We start from the raw sequence: 23,465 nt of genomic DNA, 5'->3' as shown, positions 1-23,465 counted from the left end.
TGTCAAGGAGATTACTTTTGGCAAAATTACTCTTGTCAGTTATGTGTAACTTAAGAAGGTATACAACTGTAAAGGTACACAAGCAATAATAAAAGGCTTCATTCAGAATTCTAAGTAAATGACAGCAGCTTTCTTTTTTTTTTTAATTTTTGTTTTTGTTTTTGTTTTTTTTTTAAAGATTTATTTATTTATTTATTTGGCAGATAGAGATCACAAGTAGGGAGAGAGGCAGGCAGAGAAAGAGGAGGAAGCAGGCTCCCCGCCAAGCAGAGAGCCCGATGCGGGGCTCGATCCCAGGACCCTGGGATCATGACCTGAGCGAAAGGCAGAGGCTTTAACCCACTGAGCCACCCAGGCGCCCCGACAGCAGCTTTCTTGATCTAGGAATTATATTTTTGGAAGTATTTTCTGAAATTAATGATATTTTCAGCAATATGAGTTCAAAGTTAAAATAAAATAAAATTAACAACTTTGTGCCAGCATCCTAGCCTACATATTAATATTTCCATAGGCGAAAGGATTTTCAAAACAAATAAATATACGCATGTATTGTATTTACTGAAGAATGCCAAACAGTAAGAGAATTAAGTGACTTATACACGTTAGTAGTACACAACACTTATCCCTCCAAATTTGGAGACCCACATCAAGATTTCATAAAACATTTTGATCTTTTATGTGGTGAATTGGGGATTATCTTAGGTATGAACTTGAGTATTCTAGGATCTGTACTCACTGACTACATGTTAAATTTTTAGTCTCTTTGTTGTTCTGTATCCCACTCTATTTTTTGAAATTCTTTTAAAAAATGATACTTGTACTTGTTCACTGGATAAATAATTAAAAATCCACCACGGAATATCACTTTGATACTGGTCTTCTGCACGTTTCTATTCTTGGCTGAGAGTACTTCAAAAGTCACCTCCCCACTCCAAACATAGACCTTTCCTTTCAGGTAAAACTCAACCTAATCAAAATCAGTGCTTAAGAAGGTTTATCTATTAAAGCTCATCAGTATATTTTCATCTCCATCTACACCATTTCACAACGTTAAAAAAAGAAAAAGAAAGGACTCTATCTGGATTAATATGGTTATTGAGCAAACCAGTGGTGTTTAAACAACAGCAATGTCTTGTGAAAATTTCCATTCGGTGCCAGCTTTTTCTAGATTCATAAATGTAACGTAACCTATGAGAAAGCATGGAATTTTAACATACAGAAGTTGATGTTGCCTAAAATTTAGAACTTCAGACATCCATAAGGCCCACTGATGATCTATAGCAAATGTTCTTTAAAAGCTGTTTCTGACTTGTTTTTAGTCAAACAGGATCTATGGTTGATGTGTACCCAAATTTTCTCCTTTGGAGTTTTTCCTCCTGGAGAAAACAGGCCTTCCTTGTCTCACCAGGGCCCTATGGACCCTGCCCCTTCTATGGACCTCCTTTTGGATGTTGCTTCTCCACTGCTGTTTTGTGTCTGCTAACCCAGACCTCTCCCATCCATGATGTTTCCTCCCTCTCCATACCTTCCAAAGCACACCCCACTCTGCGTCTCAAGATTTCAATCAGGGAAGTGGTATTGGGTCAGCCCGTGACAAGGAGTGGTGTCTAGAAGGTCAGGGAGGGTTTCTGGCAGCAAAGAAGCATACTGTGCCAGGTTTCTTGAGCAAGAGTTGTAACTCCCTCCTCCCTCCTCCCCACAGCTGAAAGGAGTCCAGAAACTTCAGCTCCTCCTTCCAGTGACACCTCCAAACATTTGCAAGAGCCAGTCATACCCCAGGTGACTATTTTCAGACACCTGGGATGAGCTGATTTTTTGTTTGCATAAATAGACCATAGGGCAAAGGACAAAATATGGGAGTCCCCCTTCCCCCATCTTGAGCTTGGTTTCTGCACACAAAGTTTAATTTTATATGTGAATATGCAGGCTAAGGTTTTCTAGTTTTATTTCACATCATGGTTTTGTTTTTAAAAACATCTTGAATTTTCTACTTTATTACCAATGATCTAACTACCTAGAACCACATTTTATCTCTTCTATTTCTCTCTCTTGAAGATGATCATTTATACGTTTCAGTAGGTCTTACAATAGAAAGAATATCCAAACCTATCACAGCCTCGGAATGAATTCTCAAAGCCAGCCAGAATCAGAAAGTAAAAGATGCCCGAGTTTGTATTACAGGCTGATCTATGGTAGCATAGGCATGTAAATTTGCTTCTTAATACCATATGCATCGATTTCTATGACGTTTTAAGAACTGTAGCCAAAGGGTATGTTTTTATTCTTGAAAAATGCAGTGATTTAACTTGCTCTAGGTTTTAGGCCATTCCAGTGTCTTGTTTTGGAGTTTGTAGTCAGTGAATGCATGAAAAGGGAATGTTTCTATTTTGCCACCACCATTATGTTATCTTTTCCAGTGCAATTACAAGCTAATTCCGGGCTCTTTGTGTTAGACTAATAGCTTCTGATTCACTGCTGTCACCTAGGACCTCTTCATGTACTTTTAATAACATCTGTAGTGGCCCCCAGCACTCACCTAGGGTGAGCATTTTTCTCTAAGTAGAGACTCATCTTTGGCAAATCATTAATGGAACATCAAAAAGATCCCATCTGTTAGAATTACATATGGCTAAGATCAGAATTATCAAATATCTCATTTTTTCTTTATTCTTTATTTTTTTTTCCTTTTTCTCTCTTCCTTATCCACACAATAAATGTAGTTGTCAGCAGGATAAGTTCATGCGCCGGATAAGGTCACAATTTCATTTAGTGACAACTTCCAACAGGACGAACTTACAAGGTTCGATTTATTAAAGAGTCAGAAGGGATAAGATCACTCCATGGCCAGCCTGATTTATCAGGGTTTGACTGGAGTACTTGAATAGGGAATGTCGTATTTCAAGTTTATGTTCAAAACTGTAGTTTAGTGTGCGTTATGACTATATGACTCAAAAATTGAGAAGGAAAATTAGAAAAGGCATCCCTATAAGGCGATGTGAAAGCCACTTACGGACAACTATCATTTCCTGTGCCAAAACACGCTTTGAGATGGCTCAATGCGGCATAATATAAATGGCACTATTTGTCTAAAAATGCAGATGAAACATGCTGTTACTAGTGCCTGAGGAAACACACATATAGTGGCGAAGCTGCGGTTTGGCTGTGGAGATAATCAGCAGCGAAGTGATCATCTCTCCTCTTCTGTATCCGGCGGGCAGCTGTTCAATGGTTAAACCATAAAATAGCGAGAGCTCGGCCATACTTCAGCCACCTTGGCTGACTTTGAAAATGTTTTGGGATTTTTAGAATCTTTGAGCGCTTTTTGAACTCAGCATGACTTCGGGGCTGTCCATGTTTGATACCATGATGTATAATGTTTTCCCACCATGGAGAAAATATAAATACGGCTTCTGACGCTATGGCCTTCTGTTGTAGTCAGGCCTGATAAAAACATTATGATAGCTAATTCATGTGGTCCGCTTTAAAATTTGGTTATATATTTAAAACCCAAGTTCAAACCAATCCAAATTTTATTTTTAGCAAATGAAAGAGGGTCTTCTGTCATCTCATTTATCGGCAACCATGTCCGTCTACGCAGTCGGAGCAGGAGTTAAGGGATGTCCTGTAAATGCCGTATACATTTATGTCATCAATTTAATACTGAATTCAGTTGAAGCAGGATGGCTGATAACCATGCTAAAAGGCCCACATCTTGTCTGTTCGCCTTTGGTATCCTACCGTTTTCATAAACTTTGCATTCTAAAAGGCATCAAAGGGACCCTATGTAAAAGAAACAAAACAATGGCTCGATTGTACCTTCAGTAAAATAAGATTTGAGGGTATCTCTCTTGACTAAGTATTTTCTTTTCACCAGCAAATTTCTTTTATTTGTGCAAAAAAAAGTGGCTTGATATCTTAAAAGCTGCAGTATGTTTGGTAGTGATTTCGGACTTAGGGCTTTTTTTTTATTTATTTATTTTTCGGTGAGGCTATCATAAGTCTTTGAGTAATCACAGACTTTTAAAAGTATGCATTATCAAGAAGATAAGAGAAACAGCCCTCAGCCCTAACAATATTATCTTTTACCAAAATTGATTAGTCCATCCTATGTGTCTCAAATATTTTGTGTGAACTTACACAGCATGTTAAAAAAAAAAAATCTTCTTTTTGAGGAATAGCTCTAAAAATATGAACTGGCTGAGAGGAAAAAAAATCTTTATTTTTTCAGCCTGCTTCGTATTTTACAGAAGAGGTAACATAAGTAAATGTAGTAAAATGCTGAGCAAATGAAATATATGGTCGTTGTAATACAAAGAGAAGACACATATGAAGGCAACTTTTTATGTCCTCAAAATCAACTTTAACTGCACTAAAATTAAGTCTATGAATTTAAGAAAATCTTCATCCAATCCACTATGCTCAGTTTACATTTTGCCATTACCACATGTCACAAATTATATTGGTTACCAGAGGATATATGGAAATTAAAACTATACCTGTAGCTCAAGATGCTCATATTCCTCTTGAGGTGAAAAGGGTTATCAAAGGGAAAACACTAGGGAGTCATTAACTGCAACATTGTGTGTAGCGTTGGCTTATAAATGCCTTGGGAGTACTAGGGCAGGAGAACTCAGTTTGTTCTGGAGTTCAGAGACATCTGGGCAAAGAGAATAGCTTTGGGTTTGATCTTGCAACATTAGTGGAGTTTACCAAGGCAGCCAGGAATACAGAGTATCTGCCAGGTAGCAAGAACAAGTTTCAGAAAGATGGGGGTTAAACTGGGCATGAGGAGGAAGGTATAGTGAGGAAGGCTTTCTTGACTGGATGGGAAAAAATATATATATTTTGAGGAGCAGAACAGAAGACACTGTGGAGCAGTGTTGTGGTTAAGATTCAGGCACAGATGCTCAAGTTGGGAAGGTCAAAAGGGAGCTATGAGAGGAAGTTTTACCACAGTGAGTGACCACGGAGTTGTAGTAAGTTTATCCTGACAGGAATTTGGAACCTGAATTGGAGCTGTCGAGTGAATTGAGGCTGCTCCATAATCTATATCTGAGTTAATGAACCTGGGGAATGCTGCTAAGAAAGGGGAATCCAGAAGATATTTGAAAGGGAGATGAGCCAACGTATGGGGAGTATTTTGGGTGGAAGTGTTAAGAGGGGATGAGACCACAAACATGGCAGAGTGATTAGAGCGGATGATGGAAGTATGTGGACAATGTCTTCTTGGTGAAGTAGTAAATATGTATTAGGCATTTTGCTTGTGTTGTGTGAATTAAGCCTCCCAGCAGTTATATGAATTCCTTTTTTGAATGCAGAACTGAAGTTCAAAGGGTTAAGGATCGCATGGCTTGCATTCGTGGTCGTATGGCTTGTTCAATTGACAATTACTTCTCCTGGTCAGGTTTGAACTCATTCCAGTCTGTAGTTTGGCCTCCAAACTCCTTTCACTCCAGATACACATGATTTCCATCTCATCAAAAGGGATCTTTCTGGTTCTTTTTTTTGACTCTCATGAATTTTCAGGTTACTTGATTCATCCCTCCTCCTTTACACATTCTCAATCAACCCATTGGCTGCTATATCCAGTTTCTTTTCTATTCTCTTGCATTTTTCCTAAGTTTCTTTTTTTTATTTTTTAAAGATTTATATATTTACTAGAAAGAGAGAGAGAGCGAGCAGAGAAAGGGACAGAGGAAGAGAATCCCCAAGCAGATTCCCACTGAGCATGGAGCTGGGCTCAGTCCCAATACCCGTGAGATTAGGACCTGAGCGGAAACCAAGAGTCAGATGCTCAGCTGACTGAGCCAACCAGGCACCCCACTTCTAGTTTTCTGAGCCTGCTCCTCTATCACTCTGCCTTTTGAAGATCCTTAGAACTCTGTCCTAGGTCTTCTTACTTTACTGTGATACACTCTGTCCCAGATGAACCATCTATGGCTTTTGTTACCATATGCAAGCAAGTTTTAATTAATGAAAAAAATGCCAAAATTTATCACTCTAGTAAAGACCTTGCTTCTGAGTCCCAGGCTTGTACCTCCCCACCTCTTGCCTTCCTTACAGCCACTTTTTTTTTGTTTTGTTGTTAAGATTTTATTTACTTATTCACGAGAGACAGATTGAGAGAGAGGGGCGAAGGGAGAAGCAGGCTTCCCATGGAGCAGGGAGCCTGATGCAGGACGCAGTCCCAGGACCCTGGGATCACAACCTGAGCCAAAGGCAAAGTCTCAACCCACTGAGCCACCCAGATGCCCTACTTATAGCCACGTTGACCTCAGTATTTCCAAACTATAACTCCTCATCTTATCCTTAAAATCTTTTTTTTTTTTTGCATGTGATCCTTATCTCAAAAGGTACATGACCACTGGCCCACTTACTTAAGCCAGATACCTGAACATTATTGTTGGATTTTCCCTTCCTGAACCTCTAAAATATAAATAATCACTAGGTTCTATGATGTCTTCTTCCCAAGTCTTATGAATTACATTTATTGAAATTTGTACAGGGTCCAGACTTGTTTTGTTTGTGGCTTTATGCTTGGGCATAACCTACAGCCTAATATTTGGTAGATACCAAATAAATACTAGTAGAATGAAAGAATAAATAAACTAATGCATGGAGGCAAAACAGAATGAATAAACAAATTAAGAATTGGAGACTTGTTTGCTGATTTTAGAATATCTGATCTTTTCAAGTTAAACATCTATTTTCATGATAAACTGTTAGACGTGGGTCTTTGACCTACAACCCCAGTGTTCTTTTTATCCCTCATGATATATCTGGGGAAAGAAAATCATGGTGTCATGGGCACCTTACCAAGTAGCAAGTGAGTGCAAAACCCTCTTTACCAAGGACAAAACAAAGACTCAGAAAAGATAATTTTTCTATTCAAGGCCCTTTAGCTGGTTATTGATAGAGTTGACTAAAAGTTAATCTTGTTTTTAGGGCAATAATGTTTTCTCTATTTCATGACACTTATTAATCTTTGAAAAATTTAAATAGTATATTGCTAAGCAACATTGAAGTTAAATTAAATATAACTTCCATTTATGCAATGTCTTATTTTTCTATTATTAACCTGTGCAACCTTGGTAGTGTGTAAATGCTAATTATTTGCATTGTGCTTGAGGTTTTCTTTAACACTGTTGTGAATAAATGAATATTTTTATTTAAATACCTCAGCAACAGAATGGATTTCCCCAAACCTCAAAATAACTTCCTTATAAGCAAGAAAGGAGACTGGGATTTGCCTGTTTGCCTAATAAAGTTGAACAGATTGTCTTGTTAGCTTGAATAGTTATTGGGTCTTCTGTTATGGTCATGTTTAAGAGCTCGTAAAAGTAGTTTTGGTTTGCTTAAAATTTTAATGCATAGTCAAAGACACCTCAAGAACTTTGGTGATATTTAGGTATCACTTTATGATTTGCCCTAAGTTTGTAGTTCTTAATCCGTTAAAAGGAAGAGCTACTTGTAAATCCACAGGTATAGATAAGAAGTCACTCTTTGACTGAGTCTGAACCCTTTTCAAATGAAAAATGTCAGTGGCACAAAGAGAGGACGAATTTTTTTTTTTTTAAGATTTTATTTATTTATTTGACAGAGAGAGATCACAAGTAGACAGAGAGGCAGGCAGAGAGAGAGAGAGGGAAGCAGGCTCCCTGCTGAGCAGAGAGCCCGATGCGGGACTCGATCCCAGGACCCCGAGATCATGACCTGAGCCGAAGGCAGCGGCTTAACCCACTGAGCCACCCAGGCGCCCCCGAATTTTTTTTTTTAAAGGTTTTCAAAGATCCTCTAATTTCTCTGGTATCACTTAAATGTGACATGACTCTGTGTGTGTGTGTGTGTGTGTGTGTGTGTGTGTGTGTGTGTAAAAACAAGCAAATTATTTGGGCATCATTTTTACATGGAGAACATTCTTACCTAGTGTTTAGCAGAGGAATTGACATGTATTTTATCTTTAAATGATAAATTGTAAAGACAGTGCTTAAAATGTAAGGAAGTATGGTTGAAAAATTCAAAGAACTACCAAAAATTAAAGTTTCTTTTCAAATAGAAAAAAAAAATATCTTAAAGATTTAAACAAGTACATGATCACATACGAATATGAGTGTATACATTGAGGGACATTTTCCACTGAGTCATCCCTGACATCATAGTAGATTGCTAGCTGTCCTCTCTCTTGGAGAATTTCGTGAATGAGTCCTCTGATTCCACTGCATTAAACAGAAAGATTGTACAGAATGAAAAACATTTTCAGGGGAAAATCTTAGAAATGGGTTTGTTACTCTACCTAGAGAAAACAAATTACTTTTTTCCATATTTCCTGGACTCTGTATTTGATACTTAAGCATTATTACATTATTTGTTGTAAGTATTCCTATTTATAAAGCAACATTTCAGAAGCTCAGACTTATAGAATATTTTTGCTGTCCATTTTCCTAATTACTGATCATCATACCAGTATATCAGAATGAAAAGAAAAGGAGGGGGATGTGTGTGCCTGTCTTAACGAGTTTATTGAGTTCTTCCATTTTTAGTGTATTTGACAAGTGGGAGAGAGAGGGAGTGTGAGAAGAAGGGAGAATGGAGGTGTTGTCCTTGACTTGGCATTGTTTACAATGAACCTGGGATGATTATTTCCATTGTATCTCATTGTCCCAATACAGATAAATTTATATTTTCATAATGGGCATAATGGAACCATGACACAATATTTAACTGACTGTGATTTATGTACTTTGATTTCGGTTTTCAGGATGAGCAGTAATAAAAACGTAAAAAGAAATATCTGGTATTTTTAACTGGTGTTAAATGGAGGAGACACAAATGTAAAGGAATGAAGGAGATATCTAAGTGAACTCAGTTGATGGTACTGCTTGTAAAAACATCAAGATCAAATCTACATATTTAAAGTTATAGACTTGGAAAGAAATTAAGGCCAGAATAAGGCAAAAATTTTATAATATATGACCTACCATGACTTACATGTCATTTAGAAAATGTAATTACTGAATACATTGTGTTTTATTTAGAACTTTTCTCAGCTATCTGTTGTATGTGGGTTTCTAGTTATACTTCTTATTAATCCATTCCTTCCCATTTTAATGTCTACTCTAAAGCAGGGTGAGAAGAAATATCAATTAAAAAATAATAAATTATATTATTAAGATTAATGTTCTGAAATATAAAGCTTTTGCTATGATAATATGGTATGGTAATACTATCAGGACATAAATATCATAGTTTTAATTATTTAAGGGGAAAGACTCCAATTCCTGATTGAAATTTTGTTGGTTTGTTTATCCCAAACAGTTTTTATGCTGATGGTTATTCTTTGAAGTTTTGAAGCCTTCATTTTTTTATTAATTCATTTATTTCTTAAATAAATTTCTTAAGTGAGCATTTTATGAATTCCTACTTTATGCCAGTATTTATACTGTCTTTACTTCCTATTTCCCTTTAATGATCCTAATGTAATAACCTGGAGGGAATGAAAAGAAGAAGACCATCCAAAACTGGCTGTTTTATAAGTTTTTTTTTTTTTTTTTTTTTGGTCCAAACTCTTTTGGTAACAAAGAATCTACATCAAGTACCAAATGTTAAAAGGTAATGAATTTGACTAAACAGTTTAATTTGGGAAAAAGTACATCTCTACTTTTTGTACATTGTATTTAGTCCCTTGAAATTAGTAGTAATTTCAGAAAATTACCAAGTGCTTTCAAAAACTCACCAGATATTGTTCAACATGAGTCTTAAGTAACTATAATAAAGTTATTGCATAAGTTACATATCTTTAATTAAAATTTTTAATTACACTGGTGATCAGATATAAAATTTTAACTCAGCGCCATTGTCCTCATGTTTTTTTGCCTACTTGTTTTTGACATTAGAGCAGTGCCTTTTAAGGTGTTATTATTTCACTAAATAATAACAGGACTTACTAAATAGAATTGACTTCTGTAGATGAGGTGTAGAAAAAAGTTGGACTAAATTCCGAATGCAATTCTTAGGACAAGTTGTCTTCTCCTCTCAGGATCGCAAGATCAGTTGTTTTTCAGACAAGCATAATTAATTATCTTAATACGAATCCGAAGAATATTGCGTGTGTAAAGCAAACACACAAAAAGAGGTGGCGTGGGTAAGGCACACGTGAAAGTACTCCAAACACCTCTTGTTTTCATTGTCTGCAGGCGAGCTGGAGGTATTTCAGAAAGACGGAGAACGGAAAATCCAGAGTCGGCAGCAACTTCCTGTGGGAACAACCTGGGGGCCATTTGCTGGGAAGATGGACCTGAATAATAATTCCTTGGTATGTGGATGTTCTGAGATGCTTGACTCAGTATTTCGTCATAGCTCAGAAATTATCTCTGCTTGCTTCCCAGGGAAATCACTAAAAATAACAGTTTGTTTTTTCTTTTTCATGGACCACAAAACTTGGATATTTTCCAGGCGGTCTGTCTCTGACAGTAACACACGCAGAATTTAGAAGGAAACAGGTTAATCATACTAAATGGTTGTTTAGTAAGGTAATTTATAAGGTTGTTGCTTTATCTGCTTAGCCAGACTAATACTACTCACACTTAATAATATATACAAATGCGTTTATTTTTAAGATGACAAATTAATTGTCATACATTACAGGTTTACATGAAGAACAAGAAATAAACAACCTTGTTATTCCTTGGTAATATTATTTGTAACTTTAAGAGCAAAGATGAATGATTAGCATAATAATTTTTGTTAACCTCTTTGGAAAATCTCTGTCAAAACTTCCCCTAGGTAACCTTATAGGGATAAATTCATTGTTTTAAAAAGTAGTGCAAAGATGGGATGTGTGGATACCTTTAACCTTCATTTTTTTATTAATTATTTTAGTTTTCTGTTGCTGCTGTAGCCAATTACCTACCACAAACTCTGTGGCCTTAAAACAACACAAATGTATCATCTTGCATTTCTGCAGCCTGAGGTCTGACATGAATCTCACCCGGCTAAAATTCAATGTCTGCAGGGCTGAGTTCCTCTCTGGAGTCTCAAGGGGTGAATCTGTTTCCTTCACCTTCCCAGCTTTTCCCGGCTGCCCACATCTCTTGGATCATGGCCCCCTGCCATCTTCAAAGCCAGCCATGGCTGATTGAGTCTTCACCATATCCACATTCTGACTCTGAGTCTTTGTATTCCTCTCACATTTAAGAACACCTGTGATGATAGTGGGCCCATCTGGGTAATCTAGGCTAATGGTCCTATTTTAAGGTCAGCTGATCAGCGATTTTAATTACAGTTGCTTCCTTCATTCCCTTTTGCTGTGTAAGGTAACATTCTCAAGTTCCAGGGATTAGGACATTAGGAAATTATCCTATTTAAATGATAACACAAGTGATAAAAGTTGGGGAGAAAAATGTTTTATATTATTCAGGAGAGCCACAAATTATGTACATGAAATGAAAGTCTTTCTCTCTAAATGCCACTTATATGGGAAGATCTCACGGCAGCTAAATGATGCAGTCTACCCTGTAGGGACATAAAAACTCCCAGAGGGGTTTGGACAAATGTACTGAACTCAGCAACATTGCATTCCTTCTTCAATGTGTGACGTGAAAGAAATTCTTCTTCAGGTCTATTCCACGAAAGAAACTCGTACGTGCGGATCTCTGCTTATTCAGTGCCATGTGGATGAGACAGAGGTCATTGGTTCCGTTAAAAGCAATGATTGGAATTCATGGGATCTATTTGTGTCACCAAACTTCTAAACAACATGGGGGATTCTAGGTGTGATTTTTACTTCTTAAATCCACCCATTTGTCCATAAAAAGATGAAGTAGATTTCACATGTATTTAAGAACCAAATGGGTTGATAGACCAAAGCTAAATATTTAAAAATCAGAGCAATTTAATTCTTCGTGGTCCAGTGAACCTACCTTCAGAAAAAGCTTTGAGATGTGGCCCCACCAAACTGCCATCCTTGGAATTGTGTTGTATTAATTGGACTGTTCTATCGACTCCTTTGAGAGAACAATATTTACCACACAGATTTCTCAAGTGAAGGCAACAGGAAGATTGTCTACACACCGAAGGTTGAGTTACAGCTATTCTTTTTTTTTTTTTTTAAAGATTCTGTCCATTTATTTGACAGAGAGATCACAAGTAGGCAGAGAGGCAGGCAGAGAGGGGAAGCAGGCTCTCCCTGATGAGCAGAGAGCTCAATGCAGGATTCGATCCCAGGACCCTGGGATCATGACCTGAGCTGAAGGCAGAGGCCCCAACCCACTGACCCACTCGGGCACCATGAGTTATGTGCTATTCTAAACCCATTTTATCTGGAGATTTCTATTGGTTCTCTAGCTTTACTTAAAAGGTGTTTTAGGCAATCAGATACTTATTTATCACTGCATATCCATCACCAACATAAACTTTAGTTATTTCTCTGATATTTCTTCAAAAGCGCACTACCACTGAAGTAAATGTTTTCCCTTTTACCTCGCCAAGATAATATCTATAAGAAATCCATTTTTTATTAATATTTATATAATTCTCTATATATGTGTTTATATATGTAGGGTGGTACTTTTATACATTTTTAGCATATACTAAATTGTGATGGGTGGAAAATAAACCTTTTGGCAAAAGGTGTATTTTTTAATGAAATAATTTCCTATTTTTAGACAGATTTTTTTTTTCAATACTCCTGTACTAATCTAAGGCTATTTTGTGCCATATTTAATATTTTTAAAGGATTCAGTTTATAGATATGAAGTTTTCATAATTTTTTATATTACTGGAAGACTGAATACACTTCAAGGTATCAAAACCCTATAGTGGGGGTGCCTGGGTGGCTCAGTGGGTTAAAGCCTCTCCCTTCAGCTCAGGTCATGATCCCAGGGTCCTGGGATCAAGCCCCACATCGGGCTCTCTGCTCAGCAGGGAGCCTGCTTCCTCCTCTCTCTCCCTGCCTGCCTCTCTGACTAGTTGCAATCTCTGTCTATCAAATAAATAAATAAAAATCTTAAAAAAAAAAAAACAAACAAAAAAACCCACCAAAACCCTATAGTGGGTAATCGATTTTTAAAGAACGTAACTTAATACTCTAGTTTTGTTCTTTTGCCTTAGGGTTTAAATATTTGGTTCATGTGATTCCCTTATACTGTAGTATTTTTCTCTATTTAAAAAGGTATTTGCTTTGCCAAAATACACTTTAAAGTATTTTTCTGTTGTAATAGCAGTCTTTTCCAGAAATTATTTTTTTTTTTTTTTTTTTTTTTAAAGATTTTATTTATTTTTTATTTATTTGATAGAGAGAGATCACAAGTAGGCAGAGAGGCAGGCAGAGAGAGTGAGAGGGAAGCAGGCTCCCTTCAGAGCAGAGAGCCGGACATGGGACTCGATCCCAGGACCCTGAGATCATGACCCGAGCCGAAGGCAGCAGCTTAAACCACTGAGCCACCCAGGCGCCCCCAGAAATTATTTTTGACTTTGTCATTAAATACCCCTGGTACTACTGTTGATACTCCCGTTCCTACTATAGAACAGTGCATCCTCATTCTTTCCTATCCACTGAAGAAAGAATTCAAGATGGATTCATTCATCTAATCCTCAAAACAAACCTGCGAATTTGGGTCTATTTAAAATTGTGTTTTATAGATAAGAAAATAAAGGCTCAGGCCTTTTGATTCAGATTCAGTACTTTTAAGGACTGTCCCACACTGTCTTCTTCAAGAGCATCTGTAATGTGATTAGAATGTGATAAAATCATTCAGGATTTCTTCACTTAAATTCTAAATTTATAAAAATCTCTGGAGAAAATGTGCAATCATTAGAGGTGTGCTCTTTTTTTCTTACGTTAGGCAAAATACTTGTTATGTACTTAGTGGACTGTTGGTACAGTTAAAAGTTAATTCAAAGGCTCCCCCAATTTCATTATCTCTATAATCTGGACAGGACTTCAACATATATTTTATATCAGGAAGATACATTTTTCCTTATCGTAAAATATGTAGCCTCCTAACCCTTCTTTACCCAACCTTGAATCAAAATTTGGAATTAGCACACTCCTAAAGTGCTTATTTGCCAACCAGTGTAATGTAACTCTGCTCAGACTCGGTGTTGGCTCTGGAGATTCAGCAAACTAATTAATCCAACACAGTAATTAATTGAGTCACCATGCCAGATGTCAAATCCTTTTTATATCGTTCAAGTTCCCATCTTGTAGTGCATTAGCAATATGCCACCTTCTGCAGGAAGCCTTTGCAGCCCAGGCATTTGGATGTATATAGATCATTTTGAGAATATAAGCTATACAAAAACCCCAAACAAATTGCTTTGACAAAAACTTATTCTTGGAATTATATAACACACCAAACATAGAAATAAATAATCTTTTCCCACACCCCATTATCTTGTGAGATAACTCATGTTACTGCCATTATTGACTCATTAAAACAACATGTAGTTAATACCGTCATTGGAGCAGATGTGGGTCCGAGGGAGAGAGAGAAGGAGAGAGGGAAAGAGGAGATTTATTATAAGGAATTGGCTAATGTAATTATGGAAACTGGCCAGTCAAAAATCTTTCATGTGCACCAGCAGGCTGGAGATCCAGGAAAGACAATAGTGCACTTCTAGTCCAAAAACTGGTAGGCAGAGACCCAGCAGAACCAATGGTGCAGATGAAGTTTGTTGCTTGCAGAGGCCAGTGATTTTGTGCTTTTCAACCCTTCGACTGGTTAGAGGAGGCCCCCACCCATATTACAGAAGGCAATCTGTGTCACCCATAGTTCACTGATTCACACGTTAGTCTCCGGGCACCTGGGGGGCTCAGTTGTTAAGAGGCTGACTTTGGCTCAGGTCATGATCCCAGGGTTCTAGGATTGAACCCCACACTGGGCTCCCTGCTCAGCAGGGAGACTGCTTCTCCCTTTCCCACTCCCCTGCTTGTGTTCCCTCTTTTGCTCTCTCTCTCTCTGTCAATTAAATAAACAAATTAATTTTAAAAATGTTAGTCTCATCCAAAAATACCCTCCAAGTTGACACATAAAATTAAGGATCAGAGGCTCCAAACATCCATGATACATTGTAAGTTTCAGTTTTTTCAGGTATAATTGTGTACCCCTGAGTGGACAGTTAGCCAGTGAGTGAGCCTAGTCTTCTCTCCAACATCCCACCTCTGCACCAAGGAATAACTTACATTAAATGGTATCATGGTGACACAAACTTCATGTTTTTAAAACTCCTGCAATTTTATTCATTGAAAAAAATAAAAGGACTGCTGACAAGGAAGACAATTTAAAAATCACTTTAAATTGTGATCAATATTTGTCTTGGAGGTGTTTTAGCGTTTCTATACTTATGTATCATGCCTTTGAAGTTTTCCCATTTTCTCCTAAAGGACAAAGGTCTTTGTTATATGCTAAATCTCTCTATGTTAGCATATGATGAGTGCCTAATAAGTGTCAAACATCAGTGACTATTTGGAAGATTGGATGTCTGGAATTTAAGTGACATTTGCCTTCTCTTGCTTTTGAATATATCAGCTGTCAGTAGCTACCTAGTGTAATAGAGCCCACTGCTGGAATTACACAACATGCATATTTAATTAAATAGAACATAAATAAGGTCCCACATTACTTACTACATAATAGTAAATTCAACACAACCTGTTAAATTCAACAAATGAAATCTGATGGAGAAGTCTCATTTTATCGATGCTGTTCAATCAGGATAGATTGTTTTATTTTCCCATAAGGCACTTATGACATTGAATTCTCCAAACAGGAAATACACATATAAAGGGTGCTCTAGATAACATTTCATTGAGTTAATAATGAAATAATGCAGGTATTAAATTGCACCTTAAAATTTTTAAGATAGTTACCATCATAAAAATGTGGTTAAGGGGGGCCTGGGTGGCTCAGTCATTAAACATCTGCCTTCAGCTCAGGTCATGAACCCAGGGTCCTGGGTTCATTGAGCCCTGCTTCAGGCTCCCTGCTAAGCAGGAGAGCTTAACTCCTGCTTCTCCTTCTCCCACTCCCCCTGCTTGTGTTCTCTTTCTTGCTGTCTCTCTCTCACTGTCAAATAAATACATTAAAAAAAAAAAAGTGCTTGAAGAAAGAATCAGAGGTTCCTGTTCCATATCATAGGAAAATATCAGACTTATTAGATGTCTCCATCTCTCCCCTTCCAGGGGTAACTTTTTCTCTGATCCCATTCATGGCCAGAGTCTTCCAACTTCATGGTGTACACACCTTGTAGCAAATACACCCCTACCCATATGTCTTTAGGATTCATCTGTGTAGTTAAAGGCTGCTTAGTGGAAACATCTGTGACTTTCTAGTAGAGGACTTTGTTCCCAGCCTCAGGAGCAAACTCACCATAAGGCAGGCAAGTTGGAAGTGCTGGAGAACTAATTTTTCCTGAACTAATGCTCAACCAATGAGGGACAGAAGTTAGTGGATAAATACCCTCACTTCCTTGCCTCTCTCTTCTGAGAAGGGTTCTACACCATCTCTTTGAGTTTGCCAGTGCAACTGAGATTCATTTGGCTTTATAATGCCTTCTTTATGGCCAGCCTTTTCTTTCCTCCTCTTTCCTTTATTTCTCCATTCCTCTATGGAAATTTTGTGAGATCACCTCCCCCAGTGGACTACTTACACTTAAATCAGTCTCATGGTAAGTTCTGGGGGAAACTTAACAAAACAGCCTCTAAAATATAATAATGCAGTAAATTGAAAATAATCCAAATTATTGTTGAGATTCTAGAGAACATAGATTTCTTTTAAAATTTCTATTAATCAGTTTTAGACCTTTGCCCCTGGCACATAATAGATATCAATAAATGCTCTTTAAAAGAATCATCTCACCTCTAATGGACCTTCCTTACCGTGAGCATTCTGATGGACCCTACCCATAGGTTCCCATCTCACCATCTCAGTGATACAATTTATAATTTTGCTGAGGCATGATTTTTTGTTGGGTCTTACATTTCTTCTCATTGATGTTGACATTGGGAAAAATCTCTTTCTTTTAAATGTTCATTCTAATCTAGGCTCAGAACTACCGTACTTTCCTACTTCTCATATCTCTCTGGGTCTTGGCTCTTTTGAATTTAACTGTGTGTGTTTCCCAAAACACTCCGGCCTTTCTTCTCTTCTCCCTTTGTTCCCAGTGCTCCAGGGAGCTTATCCACTTGCAAAGCTTTAGCTACTAATTTACAAATGACATTTAAATTAAAAAATCTCTAACCTTGGCTTTTTACCCTTTCTTTAATAGCACATTTCAACTGTTTTGTAAGCCTTTCCCACTGACTTGCTCCAACAAAATAGTCACAAGGAGTGTTTAGTACTGTTTCCACAGATTGCTTCTCTATTCTTCTCCCTAACTTCCAACTTTTAGTCCTCTTTGATCCTAAGTCTCTGTCTGTATCTCATTTTCTACCTCTGCAAGAAGTTCATCCTGTACGTTATTCTGGATTTTGTCTCCATTTCTACCTCTCCTCCTCTCACATCTCAATTGTCCATTTATACATGTAGTCACACACGTTCTATTGCCTATAACTACTACCTTGCTTTTGACTTCATCTTCCAGGATTCTTGTTTTCATTTCCAGGAACCAAGGACCATAACTCCTGCTTTCTCCATGTCTGCTCTCTTCTTTCTGTTTCTGCTACTACTATAGTTGAAACCTCCATCTTTTCTTCCCTGATTATCACAATACCTTCCTGTTCTTTCTGCCATCCTTCTTGTCTACTTTTCCTTTTACCCAAATCACAGTATGTCCTGAAAACAAAAGTGGTGTCATTTTTTGGTGTGTGCTTAAAATCATCCTAAAGGTCACAACAGAACCCAGATTCCTTAGTGAAACCAAAGTGGGCTTTTGTGATACTGTACCCCTCCTCAGCTTTGACCCCTTTTCCTCTCTCAGTGTGGAAATTCGACTACCTGTAGTGCTCTGAATATACTTTCTTCTTCATCTCTGTGCATTTGGCCATGTTGTTTCATCACCCTAGGAAGCTCTGTGTTCCCCTCTGCTGTTCCTCTACATCATCGCCCTGACTCTGGTTCTTACTTGAAGACCGAAGTAGACCTTTCTTAAAGTCTGGAAGAGATATGGGCGCCTCGGTATTTCCATGATGCTCTAGGTCCACTAGGATAAGAGCATTTATCACATAATTGTGTCTGTTTACTTGTCTGTCTCCCCTGCAGACTATGTGTCTTTTATCTTTGCATCGTTTCTACCTAGAGCAATGTCTGGCTTAGAGCACAGGCCCAATGAATAACCTTTAAAGAATTAGTAAATCAGTTCTTTCCCTTCACTTCTCTCTCGTATTGGTGAATGATGCACATCTCTTTATTCAAGATCCGTACATTATCCCCTCCTCTTCCTACTGGTTTCTTTTGTTTTCTCGGGGATCTTACTTGATTTGTCCAACTTAGCAATAAGATCACTATACTTAATACCATCTTGTGTCTGTTTTTGGTTTATATATTGGTTTACATATTTAGGTTTATTCTTAATCTCAGTTGAGTGTAAGACTCCGTAGGTTAGAATAACTGTATTTCTTCAGTGTTTACCCAATAAGGAGATATGTTCATAATGGTTTCTTGATAAATATTGACTAATTTCAATGTAAGATTTGTAACCCCTGAAGTGGTTAGGGAGGATGCGGTGTTGAGCCCTTTGAGGCAGTTACGATTTGTTTACAGCAGAATCAGTTTTAGATCCCTCACTATGACATGGGTGAAGGCCAAGAAGGTGTTCTGCTCTACCATGCTTTCTGTGAAGTCTCATCCAGCATCTCTCTTTCCAGTGACAAACCATCTGGGAAATTCCATCTGTCTCTGCTTGGAAACTGAGGTGGCAGTCGCCCACTGTGAGCAATTTTCTATTAACTTCTTGGATAAGATCAGTCAGATTTATACTGAATTGATGGGAACAGTAAGAGCAGGGTTGTTCCAAGAGAAGACAAATGTACTGATTCCTCTAATTGGGCTTAAGCCAGTTTCATTCACGGATGCCCTTAGGTTCTAGTAGTGCAAGGACTTATAACCTTTTTAATTGTACCCTCTTCCTCTTGGGAAGCATTGGTGAAATTCGTTATTGATGGAGGTTGTAGATTTGTCCCTTAGGGAGGCCAAGATCCTGGCTTCTTTTACACTCTATCTGCTTTGTGAAGAGTTAATGGAAACTGAGTGGAAGCTGCTCCAAGAAGACATGAGACAAGACATTTAATACAGCAGATCCTTGGAAAGTGACGTATCAGTCTGGTCTTATTTACCTATACTTAAGCCAAATTTAAAAAAGTATCTTTTTCTTCATGTAAGATTATTCATCGTTCCCTTTCTCCAGAACTTAAGGAAAACTTTTATTGAAGATGATCTTTTCAAGGAATTATAAAATGACCCCATGTTATTAATCAGTGTCTGGAAGGAGTAGCTATTCATATCATCATATGACCAAAGTTGTTCTCCTAAGAATATGTATATAAATTTGAGGAGACTAATAATTAGTGCTACCTTTCTCAGAGAGTATAGGCATTGAAGACAAGGTCTGGCTATTGGTTTAGAGCTCCAGACACTCTTGAGTCTGGAATTAGATGGTAGCACATCATTTTGGCTGGAGGAGAAGTCAAGATGAGAAAGCACTGTGAGGAGCAGTTTGAAAAGTTGATGAAAATTTTCTGTGCTTTGCTGATTTATCTGGCATGTCTTTCAAAGCCTTTCTCTTTGATTTTTTTTGAAGAGTCGCCATTCCATAAGTCCTTTTAAAACAATTGGATTGTCATTGTGCACTTAGCCATGATTTGCATGGTATAATAAATATTGTTCCTACATGAGGAGGATTTAGCAGTGATCTCAGCTAGACATGACAATTAATATGTTCAGTAACTGAAATGATAACTGTAAAATAATGGGCTATTTTGTATTTCTTCTGTTTGGTCTTAAAAATCAATATGACTTAGGGATAACTCGAAATATGTCAAAGTATTAGACTCTGTTTTTAAATTATGAATATTCGTTCCCAGGACACCATTAATCAAATATAATTTAACAGCACCTCTCAGTTGGCATTGACAATCTAGTATCATATGAGATTTTCCTGATATAGGAAAGTTTGGGAATATGACCTTGTCTAAGCCACTCTTACAAAGCTCTATGTTGATATTATATGATGGTCCACAGGCAAGAATTCTTACATGCATTTCTTTCTTTTTTTTTTTTTTAAAGATTTTATTTATTTATTTGACAGAGAGAGATCACAAGTAGGCAGAGAGGCAGGCAGAGAGAGTGAGAGGGAAGCAGGCTCCCTGCCGAGCAGAGAGCCCGATGCGGGACTCGATCCCAGGACCCTGAGATCATGACCTGAGCCGAAGGCAGCGGCTTAACCCACTGAGCCACCCAGGCGCCCCTTACATGCATTTCTAATAAGAGAAAAATAAAGTAATATTTTTCAGTGCTTTTGGAAACTTCTTAAGTTTTTGAGAAACTCTCTTTTGGAATTAACATGTCTTTGTTAATTTGTATATAGAATTTAAAATAATTATTTTTCATTTGATCTTACGTCACTTTTCTCATAATGTCCTTCGGCCTAGTTTGGCAAAACCATGGCTTCTTGATTTTAGTAATCTGTATGTCTTTTATGCCATTTTTTATGTGTTATACCTCTTTCTGTTATAAAGGTCAGGGTCTCCAGAGTCAAGCCCAGGGCTTTGTGTGTATGCTTTGTGGTTTTTCTCATACTCTCTCTTCGTAGTTTCTGAGAGTCAAAAATGTGAGCACAGCTTATCTAGTACAGTCTCTGGTACAGTGTCTCTCACAAGGCTGCCATCACCATGACAGTCAGAGTTGTGGTATCATCTGACTCTCAACTATAGGAAGATCTGCTTGCAAGCTCACTAGCATGGCTGTTGACTCAGTTCTTTGCCTTGTAGATCTCTCCATAGAGCGCTCAAGTCATAGCAGCTGGCTTCTATTTGAACAAGTGAATGAGGGAGCAAGAGAAAGAGCCTAAGAGTTTATTTGTAGCCTAATTTTGGAAGTAGGGTTCCATTACTTTTGTGGAATTCTATTTATTAGAATTCAGTCACTAGTCTCACCCACAGCGAAGGGAAGGCAACTGAACCAAGGTGTTGACACCAAAGGCTGGCTCATTGGAGCCATCTCAGAGTCTGCCTAAATAGTTACCAACCTCTGGATAAAAAAAAAGACCTTCAGGTATTAAGAGCAATGGGAGAAATCACAAAAGAAAGTCAAATTAATATGAATAGAAAAAATTAAATCATACATTATAAAGCACCATCACCAAAATCAAGTATTAACTGATTGGTAAAAGACAGTTGTGAAAAGGAGATCGATTTTCTTACTTTTGGAGCTAAATTAGCTTTTCCATATGGAAGGTAGTTAGTATCCTCTTGATTAATTTATTTAGAAATTGTGAGGATAGAGAAAGATGAAGTATATGAAGTGTGAGTTATACAAAATACAGTGGGAATTAGGAACCAGAAGCAGGTTGATTGCTGAGTGCTCCTTTTCTCTTAGTAATTTTGAGAAACACACACTACCACATTGCAAAGATCAGAAATGGGGGAGAAAGTATGGAAAAGAGCCCATGATGTGGTCAGAGTAGCCTGATTCTACTCCCAACTGTTATTACCCAAAGTGGCTATGCTATCTTGGGTAATCACAAATGCTCTCAGTTTCCTCATTTATAAAATGGATGTTATTATACCAGCTCAACATCATAGAGTTGTTGTAAAATTATATAAAATTATATGCATTTAGTCACTTTGAAAAAATACACAGATTGTTACATAGACCTAGATTACTTTTTATTATGCCCATGAATAGAAAATAGATTACCCATTCCTTTAAACACCACCCCCTTCCCCCAAGCAGTGCATCTAGCCTTTTCTGTCCCCTCTCTGAACAGATTTGTAAAACACTTCGGCTGTCATTGTCCATATACATCTTCACACACGTGTGCACACATGTATTTATACACACACAGACACACACACTTATTTATTAGCTAGCATGAGTCTAATGAAAACTCATAGCCTGGAGAAGTACAAGGTACGTACTTGGGAGTATTCACCACCTAAGTACAATCACCAGAGAAGCAGCAAAAACATATATATTTTGAGGAAGAGAAAGAAAGGTTAAGTAGTCAAGCTGCTTTTTGAATGATCCTGGCTTCTTTGTGTTTTCTTTTTGTAAGGAGTCTTCTTCAGGAGGCATTTCTCAGGTGTATGATTGGGGATTTCAGACAATTGGAAAAGTAATTTACCCTGTCTGATTCACCCTGTCTGATTGAGTTAGGGTTGTATTTTAAAAACGTTAACTCAATTCTTTCATTATTTATGGCATTTCAGAGTTGGGTATAGAATGGAGTGAATAAGGCATTCATAACACAGGCAGTGACACGCCATGAAATATGAAGAAATCGGGACAGAGTTCGGAAGACCAAAGACATTTCCCATGCCTGAAGTTCAGGATTTATTAAGAAGTCAAACAAACGCCATTTGTTTCTCATTACCCTGTGTGCGAGCATTCTCCCGTGGACAGGAACAGCAAGAGTCCCGTGGGTGCAGATACTAATCTTGATATGGTGTTACCACCTTGCGTAGTAGAGCCACTGCTCCTCGCGCATGCGGAGCCCATTAGTCCACACGAGGGACCCCGCGATGTCCGCATGCGCATCTGACACAGACCTCAGGTCCCACGTGCATGTTGAATGAAGTAGCTACAGGAGGAAAAAAAAAAAAAAAAGACAGCATTTTCCTTCATTAAGGAAGTTCATTGGTGGTGAAAAAATTCTATTCCTTTATCTGAATATTGTCACAAGGAACGCAAGCAGATTTATAATCATTGCCTTCCTTCAAAACTTTCTGAGCAGGGACGCCTGGGTGGCTCAGTTGGTTAAACAGCTGCCTTCGGCTCAGGTCATGACCCCAGCGTCCTGGGATTGAGTCCCACATCGGGCTCCTTGCTCAGCGGGGAGCCTGCTTCTCCCTCTGACTCTGCCTGCCACTCTGTCTGCCTGTGATCCCTCCCTCTCTCTCTCTCTCTCTGACAAATAAAAAAACAATGAAATCTTAAAAAAAAAAAAAAAACTTTCTGAGCATGACAGCTCTTCAAAAGCAGTGGGCGCACACGGGCAGGAGTGTTCCCCATTTCAATGATACTCCAGGAGGAGGCGGCGAGGGAGGGGGCGGGGGGGAGTGCATGATGGGAGTCCAACAGTGGTTGCTCCATTGCTTCATTAATCAGGTGGAGGCACTCTGAAAAATGTTTCTCTTTGGTTGCAGCCATCTATTTTTTGGTGTTAATCTGCGCCCCGTGGCAGGGTTTTGTGAAAGGAAACAATGAACGGTTGTATCGCGCCCCCCCTCCCCCAATTGTTGTAGCCCCTGTCAGAAGGCTCTGAGGATGATGCAGGTCTGTATCAGCCTGATAAGGAAAAGAGGATTCCAA

General features: G+C 38.0%; 1 protein-coding gene across 3 annotated transcripts in view; it reads left to right on the top strand.

The window, feature by feature from the left end:
• ZFPM2 (zinc finger protein, FOG family member 2) overlaps positions 1 to 23,465 on the top strand; it is a 458,582-nt gene that overhangs the window by 217,719 nt on the left and 217,398 nt on the right. For all 3 annotated transcript variants that reach the window (XM_045982082.1, XM_045982074.1, XM_045982067.1), the window contains one exon: positions 10,194 to 10,312. In XM_045982082.1, the coding sequence (XP_045838038.1) occupies positions 10,194 to 10,312 (119 nt within the window). The remainder of the gene's footprint in view (positions 1 to 10,193; positions 10,313 to 23,465) is intronic.

The sequence above is a fragment of the Meles meles genome, chromosome 1 (assembly GCF_922984935.1).
Source record: "Meles meles chromosome 1, mMelMel3.1 paternal haplotype, whole genome shotgun sequence".
Lineage (NCBI taxonomy): Eukaryota > Metazoa > Chordata > Mammalia > Carnivora > Mustelidae > Meles > Meles meles.
Note: the sequence above shows the minus strand (reverse complement) of the source record. Positions and strands in the feature narration are given on the sequence as shown.